Here is a 10284-nt window from a genome sequence, read left to right on the forward strand (position 1 = left end):
GACATACAATAAAAGTGGCCACCCAAATCCAAACCTCTCCACATTATCAGTAAATAGAGAGCAACAAAAGGGGCAAAGGAAACGTCTGTCTTCAGCAGGAGGAAGAGACTGAAAACACCTGAATCCATCTGACTCTTTAGCTATGAAGGACAATACCGGTAAAAATTGAATTGTGTCTGAGGTTTAAATGGTAGTAGTGTCTGAGTGTGAAAACTATTTTGGTGATTGCATTGTAATTATGTAGGAAAATACCCTGCTTGCATTTTTGCCTTCACTTGGAACTAGAAATTCTGGTCTCAGTCCACCTAGCTTTTTCTAGCGAGCAGTTAACTTGGTTCACAAAAGGTCTTGGGCTCCACTAGCATAGAAGATGCTTGAAAACATATCGTTGGTGACACCTACCGGTAACGGCTGTCTTCAGTCCCTTTCATTAAGCCAGGAGAGTTCTCAGGAAAGAAAATACTGAGTCTTTAAAGAAAAGAAGGAATGACTGTGAAATCGGGAGTGGAGACGGGGAACGAAAAGGGGCCAGAAGAACAGGGTGGAGAAAGGCTGAGCGGCACTAGGACCAAACTTCCCAATCAAGAAACTGACAAGGGCAAGCGAGGGAGCGCTCACCCCTTACATAGGACGTGACACAGGACGTTGACGAGCGTGGGTGGGCGGTGCCTGGGACGCCGGGCGATCTTAAGCTATTAAACGGAGATTCACCGCTCCCGGCACAGTTGCGTCTCTCCAGAGGCTAGCGATGGTGCGGACCAGTGGCTCCAAGACCAGTTTTCGCTTCCTGCGTCTACTACTCTCAGTTTACATGGTGTACAGCGGTAAGTTTGTGAGGTCGGGCGAGGCGGGGGGCATCTGCAGAAGGTGAAGGGATTCGGGGGGGTCGGGGGGCAGGAGATGTCTCGCTACGGGGGAGGAAGTTTGCCGGGGTGGGTTTCTGCGGGAGTTACCGAAACTTCTTGCTGGATGGGTGCCGTCCAATCTTCTTCTCCGAGGAGCAAAGAGGTTCCTCCGTGGCTTCCCGGGGACCAGTTGCCGCCCTCCGAGCCAGAAAAGGGGCGGTTTGGGAGAAGAAGTAAAGCCGGGAGTGTGAGGTGGAGCGAGGAGAAGAGGAAGAGAGCGCGCGGCAGGAAAGTCTGCGCAGCCATGCAGCCCTGCAGCCCTCAGTCCCCAGCCCCCAGCCCGCCCCTCGCGAAACCCCAGCCCGGGAGCTGGGCGGGGCAAACAGGAGGCGTTCCCCCAGGGACGCGACCCAGAACACCGGCAAAAGCAGCCACCCCTGATCTGCTCGCACAGACCCTTCTGGTCCCTGCTGCTCTCTGTCCTTGAGTCATCCCAGGGGTAAATTTCAGACGCATCCCCAAAGAGACGCTAAATTTTTTTTTTTTAACAGAGACGCAATTCTTAACCACTTGTGAGTCAATTAGTTCCTCCCAGGAAGCTCATACTGTAACTGTTTGAAGCTACTACATGATTTAAGTTCTGCTCACCGCTGGAAAGGTCCACGAGTGGTGGCAGAAAAGGAAAAGTTGGTTTATTAAGGAGGCCTGTACCTTGGGAAGATGGTGAACTAATGTCCTAAGACTGTCTCCAAGTTGCCAGATGAGGAGATGATTTTAAAGGCAGTGCCAGGGACGGGGCTAAAGTGTGCGCCCTCAGCTTGTACACAGCTCTCCGGTTGGTTGGCATCAAGGTGAAGTTTCAAGCATCACGCCATCTTATGTTTTCAACCAGTCCAGGGGTCTATGAGCTTGCATTCAGCAGTTTTATCCGGTGGGGGTTGGCTTCCGGGACATGTAATTTGGGAATGTGGATCAGATCTTTATATCTTTCAGAAACTCGGAATTCAGTGACACTGCTATGTGGCTAGTCGATAATCTAAATTGTTATCACTTTCCCAGCCCAACAAGTATTCTTAGTTTCTCCATCTTTACATATATTAATCTTTAATTGGGGGGGGGGTATAGTTAGGGGTTTTAAATTATTTATTTATTTAAAATGGAGAGACTGAGGATTGAACACAAGACCTTGTGCATGCCAAGCACCTGCTCAGCCACTGAGCTATACCCTCCTCCCCATCATTAACTCTTGAACCAGACTTTTGAGACTCACAGGAGGCCTGGTAGAGGCCTTTAAAGCTTTTCTACAAACACTGGACAGGCAGGGGATATGGTGGGCTGGGTGTCTGTCCTGAGAAGGCCCCACAGGGTCCTGCTTGGTTATAACACTATTCATTAACCATCTCTCCACCGTCCCAAGGAGCCCAGTGCCTCCAACACCTTCCAATCTGTGAAGGGATTCTAATCACACCTTCTACCAGCTGGCACCTTACCCCTTACCTGAGGACACATCCAAGCAAAAGCCTGGGAACCCGGCCCACGGTTCCTGAAGGAGGAGGGATGGGAAGCACAGGTTCCCAGCGTCTGACCCAGGCAGTGAGGGTGAAGACGGGTGCTCCCTCTTCTACCCTTTGGTCCCAGATTCATATTGTCTAAGGACTGGGGAGTCAGCATCCTGTAATGGTTATTGATTAAGACAGGAGTTGGCAAACTTTTTCTAAAGAAGGCAGAGAATAAACATGTTTGTCTTTACAGGCCATGTGGTATCTGTCTCTGTGCACCAGGGGCCTCCACCTTTGTAGGACAAAAGCAGCCAAAAACAATATGCAAACCAACGGGGAATCAGATTTGCCCACTGCCCTGGTTTTGCGACCCCAGTATTGGGTGCCCCAGCCCCGAGGGAATCATCCAAGGGGTGCCTTACCTGTGTCTTTTATAACCAGGACCTTGCCCTGTCCCGACTGTGGCTTCTGGGTGCCGTGAATGTGATAGGAGCGTGGGTCCTGCAGATATGGGCTAATTCTACCCCTCCTTTGCTATAGAGTGGCTCCTTGGTCCAAGGTACCATAGGAACACTCGTGAAGCCATAGGTGTGAGGATAGCGTGAGTGGTCCTGTGACATTCCTGGTGTTGGGTCTCGACCACCCAGTGGAGCAGCGTGTTTGATCCCTGTGTCCCTGCTCATGCCAAAGCAGATAATCACTTCTATCTTATGACAACTGGCCTCTCTGATTAGTGGGTTGATGAGCCCAATTCATGATGGGCAACTCTGACATTCCATGGCCAGAGGTTTCATCTCCACCAGGCCCAAGGACCATACCAGGAGATACTTTTAGATGGTGTGGGTTTCCCCATGCAAACGGCATGGCCTTGCTTCAGAACACTAGGGATCTGTGTTGTGAGCCTCCAAGTAGAAATGCCATGTACTGCGCATAGCACCTTTCCGACCACAGGTACCTCTAATAGCATGCGTTCTACTGGGTCCTCTGCCCAGGAAGCAGGTCCAGTCGCACACTATTCACGTAGTGTCTGTGACTGCTTGTGTGCTACAACGGTAGCTGCAACAGAGACCCATGGTCTGCAATGCCTGAAATATTTACTACGTTCCATTACAGAAAACCTACGGGCCACACTGGCAATTAAATGGAGATAGGGTAGGCCCTGCATCCTTACAGAGGTTATAGGCTGGTACTCACTTCTGTCATTTCCTCCAGACAATGATATTGTTTTCCATGTGCAACTTGAGGGGTGGCGAGGCAGTGTGAGAAGCCTGAATTTGGAAATCACTACTATAGTAGTCCTCACCCACAGTAATATACTAACTACAAAGATTTTCTGTTCATGTTACAACTCCAGGGCTTGTGAAATGACTGCTGTGTAGATCTGTGGACCCTGTGGCAACACTGTAAGCGGGACTGGAGACAGATGTCTAGTCAGTACCTGGCCCTTCATACATCACCTCAATAACAGGAGGGCATAATGATGCTTCAGGTCCCTGGGCAGGGCATCAGTCACACACTGGGTCCAAAATGAATCTGTGGGTAGCTTCTGCTTCCGAGTGTATGCCTACCCAAGTCATTGGCATGTGGCTCCCAAACATGGGGAAGGCCAGAAGGACTTATGCACTCTCTGTGGTGATCAAAGGGCCCTCCTCCTTGGAACCTGGCCTGTCTCTCTCTAGTAATGGATTCTGGGTGTGAGAACCAGCTCAGTTCTGGAAACTGGGCCAAGGATCTGGATGCTTGGTTGGAATGGCTGCATTCAGCCTCCTGATCACACATCCTTATGTTTTGTCTCTCTTTTACTTGTTTCAGTCAAGCAGTTTTCATCCAGACTGGCTGCCCATCTGTTGCCCCTGGGACCAGCCTGCTCTATCAGCCATCACCGTAGCTGTCTGCAGTCAGGCCCCAGCTGACCTTCTGGCCTTTCTAATCACTGGGAGCACTGCACCTGCTTGGCTCCTGACCTGGAGCACCTCCACCTGGCTTCTGCTATGTCAGCATTTTCCATCTCTGCTACCGCTGGAAGCCCACTGGGAACACCATCTCCTACCGCCATTCCCTGACCTTCAGCAAAAGTCACCCTTGAGCTGTTTGAGAGGCTTCTCAGCCGTGCTTTCCTCGCAGACTTGATAGGGTCCTTCAGCCTTTCCCGTGGAGGGTGGTGGCTTGGACACTTTTCTGCACTTTCCTATGATGTCCGCCCTGGCGGATTCACTTCTCTGGGCCTTTTAATCCCCTCCTCTCATACCTACCTCGGAAGTTCTGGATGTTCTGTGTCATGCAATGTGGGCCGTGCCTTTTTCTAAGCTTCCAAGGCTCATCCTACTCGAGATGAGCAGCATCTCCCCAGGCCTTGCTTAGTCCCATGACCTGTAACTGTACACTCTCCCTTCTCCAACTCTGGGTTCTCTGCTCATCCATCCTCAGTCTGATCAGATTCCTCAGAAGCAGCCCCTTCAGGCTCTCCATGTCCCCACAGGACGCTGAGCTGGATTCCGACGATCCTCTGGCTTCTAAGCTTTTCCTCCCACAGCCACCCGGCACGTCTCTGGAAAGGTTATGTGTCGGCTGATGCTGGGTACCGACCTGGTAGACAAGGGGATATATCCAGCATGTGTGATTTCTTGCCAGGCGGGAGCCGCCTCCTTCTCCCCAAAGAAGAGGGGGCACTGGCCTGTAACTGGTGGGGGGAGGGCCAGGCAGGGGCAGTCCTTGCTCTGCCAGCCCAGCCCCAGTTTTTTTTGCTGTCACCAAGAAGGGGGAGGGTGCATGGGTGCTTTCCTGCCAACCTCAACCCTCACTGGCATTTTTCCTTCACAGCTCCTCACTCTCTTTCCTATAACTTCACCATCAGTCCTAATCCCAGACCGGGACAGCCATGGTGTGTGGTTCAATGCCAGGTGGACAAAGAGTATTTTCTCTCCTATGACTGTGGCGCTGCTAAGATCCAATCCATGAGTCTCCTGGGAGAGAAAGTAAAAGGCACAAAAGATTGGGAAGGACAGATGGAAACACTCAGAGATGCTGGGAACGTGCTCAAAGAGCAATTGCCTGACATTGTGCCGGAGGAACACACTCTCAGGGGTAAGTCAGAAAGTCTGGGTGCACAAGGGAGCAGATTGTGGGGTTAGGTTCCTTCATTGTATTCGGGTAAAAAATAAAATAAAATTGGATTTTGCTCCTTCCCCAGTAGGCAGCAGAAAGAACAGGCCTTAAAGGAGAGAGCAGCACCAGATTAGATGGGCCCAAGGGAGGCAGACACCAGGTGGGGGCAAAGAATATGTCAAAACTGGAGGCTTACCTCTTTCCCATGGTGGGGGGCAGATCTTCTTACCCTGCAGGGTATGATGACATGTCACAAGAAAGCTAATGGAGACAGGGGTGCATCCTGGTACTTTGGCTTCCATGGCCAGATGTCTCTCACCTTTGATCCGGAAAATGAAACCTTGACATTGGTTCATCCTGAAGGCAGAAGGATGAAAGAGAAGTGGGAGCACAACAGGGATGTGACCAAGTTCTTCAGGAAGACCTCCATGGGCGATTGCAGGGCCTGGCTTGATCGTTTCTTGGAGCACTGGAAAGAGATACTGAAAACAACAGGTAAGGGTGGGGGAGGACGTGATGGTCCTATCAACATGACATTGACCTGCCCCTCTGTGTGTGTGTGAGTGTCTTTGAGAAAGTGATTCATCTGCCTTGAATTGTTCATGGGAGAACACAGGGATGTTCCAGCATCCTTCCTTTCTCTTCTCACCTCCTGACTCTCTTCCTCACAGCACAGGCTCTGGACCATTCACCGTGGATTCTTGCTGACCCCACACATGATGGCATCATTCTGATTATAGAGATTTACTTCTTATTTTTCCCTGTCTCCAGAATTTTTTTAAAATCTCACCTGCTCTATTTCTGCAAATCCACCAATACGACCTCAGATGTCAGCTCCTGAGGGGACTTCTCTGATCACACTGTCACGTGTCACCTCCTCTTCTTTCATAGCAGGAGTGGGTGGTAATACTATACCCCTCGTTGGCCCCATTAGCTGTCTGATCCTGGTGGAGACACGGCTCTTCCCTCTCCCTCTTTCTACGTCAGGACCCGGCACTAGGGCTGCCATGTGGTGGGTTAGAACTGTCTGCATAGGAGAGGCACCTGGGCCAGGGGTGCTGAGGAGGCATCTCCTCAGTTTTGGGGTCTGAACAAGGGCTTTCACTCTTCCTTTCCTCTGCAGCATCACCAACCACGGCCACCCACACAACCCGGTCCAGGGCCATAGCCGTCATGCCCACGGCCTGCCTCCTCTTCGTGGTCTTCACCTATGGGGTCTTCACCTATGGCATCCTATGCTGAGTCCTTTTCACTAACAGGTACTGAGGGCAGAATTCAGGGGGAAGGAAGGGGCAGAGGGCCTAGTGTGGGGATGGGAAGAGGTGAATCCCAGCCCAACCCCTGCCCCCTCACTGACCCTTTTCATCCTGGAAATGAAACCAGGTGGAAAAGACCTCATACCTCTCAATAGCCATAACTTGGACCAATTCAGCCCTGAGCGCTAGTAGCTCCTAAGTATCGGGTGGCAGTGGAAAGGGGATGGGCCCTCACCAAGGCTCAGAGCCTGTTGATGCTCAAGTGGTTTAGCAAAGTCAGCCTGAGCGGCACAGGCACCTGTGTGGCAGGGCCCCGTGGGAGGTGGTGTGGGGCCAGCAGGCACACAGGGCACAGGCAGGACTCACACTTGGGTCAGAGCGGTGTGGTGGTGCCATGTGACGTGTCAAGGGGAAGGGGACACATCCAGGAGGCTAAGAGGAGAGGGGCCTGGGTCTTATCCCAAGAGGAAGGGATGGGAAGGCTTTGCAGATCCAATGCCAAAGGCCGGAGTTTGGTGCTGGTTCCCATGGAAAGTGGCTTAGGTCACAGCAGACAAGGCAGAAGGCCGGCCATACAGACCGTGCAGGATGGAATTAGGAGGAGGCCAGTTCTCTGTGGAGCAACAGGAATTCTGACTCCGCATATTGCGTGCAGCTGGCACCAGCCTCCTGCAGACTCCAGCCTGAGCCCTGGAGCAGCCCCTGCTGTGGGCAGACGTGACTCAGGAGACGGGTGGGACTGAGCTGCAGTGGATGCTCCCAGCTGGGCTGGACCAGGAGTAGATGGGGCCAGGGCAGGGACCATCATACTGACAGAGATGCGTCCTGCTAGCTAAGAGGCTGGGAGAGAAGGGAAGAGACTCAGGCTTGCCTGCAGCCCTCCCTGAAGCTCTCAGGGTGGAAGGCCCCTCTCCATCAGAACTGCCACCAGGTCCTTTAGGCCCTCCATCAGGGGAGGATCAGGACCCAAGGAAAGAGGGCAGACTGACTCATTACTGGCTTCAGTCCTGAGCCCAAGCCCAGATATCAGGGCCTGAAGCTGATTCTGTGATGCAGTAAAGGAGAGAAGAGGTTAGGACAAGCTGCTGGACCCAGCATGGGGTGGGAGGGTGGAGAAATCACATGCCCCTCAGTGAGGGTGGGGCTGGAGGTGGGGAGAGACTGGGGAAGGGTAGCCCCAGGAAACTGACAGGATTTCCTCAGCCACGTGGACCAATACCTGTTTCCCTTCTGAAGGCTTATGGTGCTACCACAAAGCCCCTGACAGGGTGGTCTGCCTCAGAGACTCTGCCTTTTGCTTGGCCACCTTTGATCTTCTGCCGTTCATTTTAGACCACCACAGATTCACACCCTGCAAATCCCAGGGCTACCAGCCGATCCCGATGACACAGTAGATGTACCATCTCATGTCCTTTTTCAATTTGGTGACTGTTCTACTCAGAACATTTTTTCTAAAACATTTTGCCACGTTCTCTTGGTGCTACTGATGGAATTCCTGCACTGAAACATTCAAATGTTTGAACAAGGAATCGCAACAAACAGGACCTTTTCCATCTTCTTCTAGTTTGTGGAAAACCAGACTCTTCTCTGCATCTCGTGACCTTGTTCTTGCAAATGATGATGCTGCCAGAAAAATAACATGTGCTGCTTATTACAGAACCTCAGGAATTCTTTCTGTGTCTGGGGAAACAATGTGAGGGTATTTAAGAAGAATTCAATCTTATTTATGATTGTATCTATTAATTTATTACACTAGATGTAATTCCTTCAGATTTCTGTTTTATCTTTTGGTCAACTAATCTTCGACAAAGGAGGCAAGAATATACAATGGAATAAAGACAGTTTCTTCAGCAAATGGTGTTGGGAAAACTGGGCAGCAGCATTTAAAACAATGAAGCTAGAACATTCCCTTACACCATACACAAAAATAAACTCAAAAGGGATCAAAGACTTAAACATAAGACAAGATACAATAAACCTCCTAAAGGAAAACATAGGCAAAACATTATCTGACATACATCTCAAAAATTTTCTCCTAGAAGAAATAAAAGCAAGAATAAACAAATGGGACCTAATGAAACTTACAAGCTTCTGCACAGCAAAGGAAACCAGAAGTAAAACAAGAAGACAACCTACGGAATGGGAGAAAATTTTTGCAAATGAAACCGACAAAGGCTTGATCTCCAGAATATACAAGTAGCTCATACGACTCAATAAGAAAAAAATAAACAACCCAATCCAAAAATGGGCAGAAGATCTAAACAAGCAATTCTCCAAGGAAGACATACAAATGATCAAAAAGCACATGAAAAAATGCTCAGTATCACTAATTATCAGAGAAATGCAAATCAAAACTACAATGAGGTATCACCTCACACCAGTCAGAATGGCCGTCATTCAAAAATCCACAAATGACAAATGCTGGAGAGGCTGTGGGGAAAGGGGAACCCTCCTACACTGCTGGTGGGAATGCAGTTTGGTGCAGCCACTATGGAAAACGGTGTGGCGCTTCCTCAAAAGACTAGGAATAGACTTACCGTATGACCCAGGAATCCCACTCCTGGGCTTGTATCCAGAAGGAACCCTACTTCAGGATGACACCTGCACCCCAATATTCATAGCAGCACTATTTACAATAGCCAAAACATGGAAACAGCCTAAATGTCCATCAACAGGTGACTGGATAAAGAAGAGGTGGTATATTTATACAATGGAATACTACTCAGCCATAAAAACCGACAACATAACGCCATTTGCAGCAACATGGATGCTCATGGAGAATGTCATTCTAAGCGAAGTAAGCCAGAAAGAGAAAGAAAAATACCATATGAGATCGCTCATATGTGGAATCTAAAAAACAAACAAAAACAAAGCGTAAATAAAGGACAGAAATAGACTCATAGACAGAGAATACAGCTTGTGGTTGCCAGGGGGGCGGAAGGTGGGAAGGGATAGACTGGGATTTCAAAATTGTAGAATAGATAAACAAGATTATACTGTATAGCACAGGGAAATTTACACAGAACATTATGGTAACTAACAGGGAAAAAAATGTGACAATGAGTGTGTATATGTCCATGTATGACTGAAAAATTGTGCTGAACACTGGAATTTGACACAACATTGTAAAATGATTACAAATCAATAAAAAATGTTAAAAAAAAAAAAAAAAGAAAGAAATAGTGCAGGCTGGGTTCCAGACCATGACAATAAAATCCCAACAAAGGGAGTCACATGAATGTTTTGGTTTCGCTGTGCTTGTAAATTTATGTTGACACTACTCTGTATTCTGTTCAGTGTACAGTAGTGTTATCTGTAAATAAACTGTATATCCCTTAATTTAAAATAATTTATTGCTAAAAAATGCTATCATCTGTGCCTTCAGCAAGTCATAATCTTTTTGCTGGTAGAGGGTCTTGCCTCGAAGTTCATGGCTGCTGACTAATCAGGTGGTAGTTGTGTAGGTTGGTGTGGTTGTAGCAATTGCTTAAAATAAACCAACAATGAAGTTTGCTGCATCAATTGATGCCTCTTTCACAAACGATTTCTTGGTAGCAGGCAATGCTCTTTGGTAGCTTT

At 49.1% G+C, this 10284-nt stretch overlaps 1 protein-coding gene across 2 annotated transcripts; it reads left to right on the forward strand.

Moving 5' to 3' along the window:
- Window positions 1–692: 692 nt before the first annotated feature.
- LOC105100917 (UL16-binding protein 1) lies at window positions 693–9885 on the forward strand. Of its 2 annotated transcripts, none has more exons than XM_010994000.3 (5): window positions 693–824; window positions 5165–5428; window positions 5669–5944; window positions 6573–6708; window positions 7942–9885. In XM_010994000.3, the coding sequence occupies exons 1-4, from the start codon at window positions 749–751 to the stop codon at window positions 6689–6691; spliced, it is 735 nt and encodes a 244-aa protein (XP_010992302.2). In that variant the 5' UTR covers window positions 693–748; the 3' UTR covers window positions 6692–6708; window positions 7942–9885. The 2 variants fall into 2 exon arrangements, with proteins under 2 accessions (XP_010992302.2, XP_010992303.2); XM_010994001.3 differs by having other exon boundaries at window positions 8038–9885.
- Window positions 9886–10284: the final 399 nt, after the last annotated feature.

The sequence above is a fragment of the Camelus dromedarius genome, chromosome 6 (assembly GCF_036321535.1).
Source record: "Camelus dromedarius isolate mCamDro1 chromosome 6, mCamDro1.pat, whole genome shotgun sequence".
In the NCBI taxonomy this organism is placed as follows: domain Eukaryota; kingdom Metazoa; phylum Chordata; class Mammalia; order Artiodactyla; family Camelidae; genus Camelus; species Camelus dromedarius.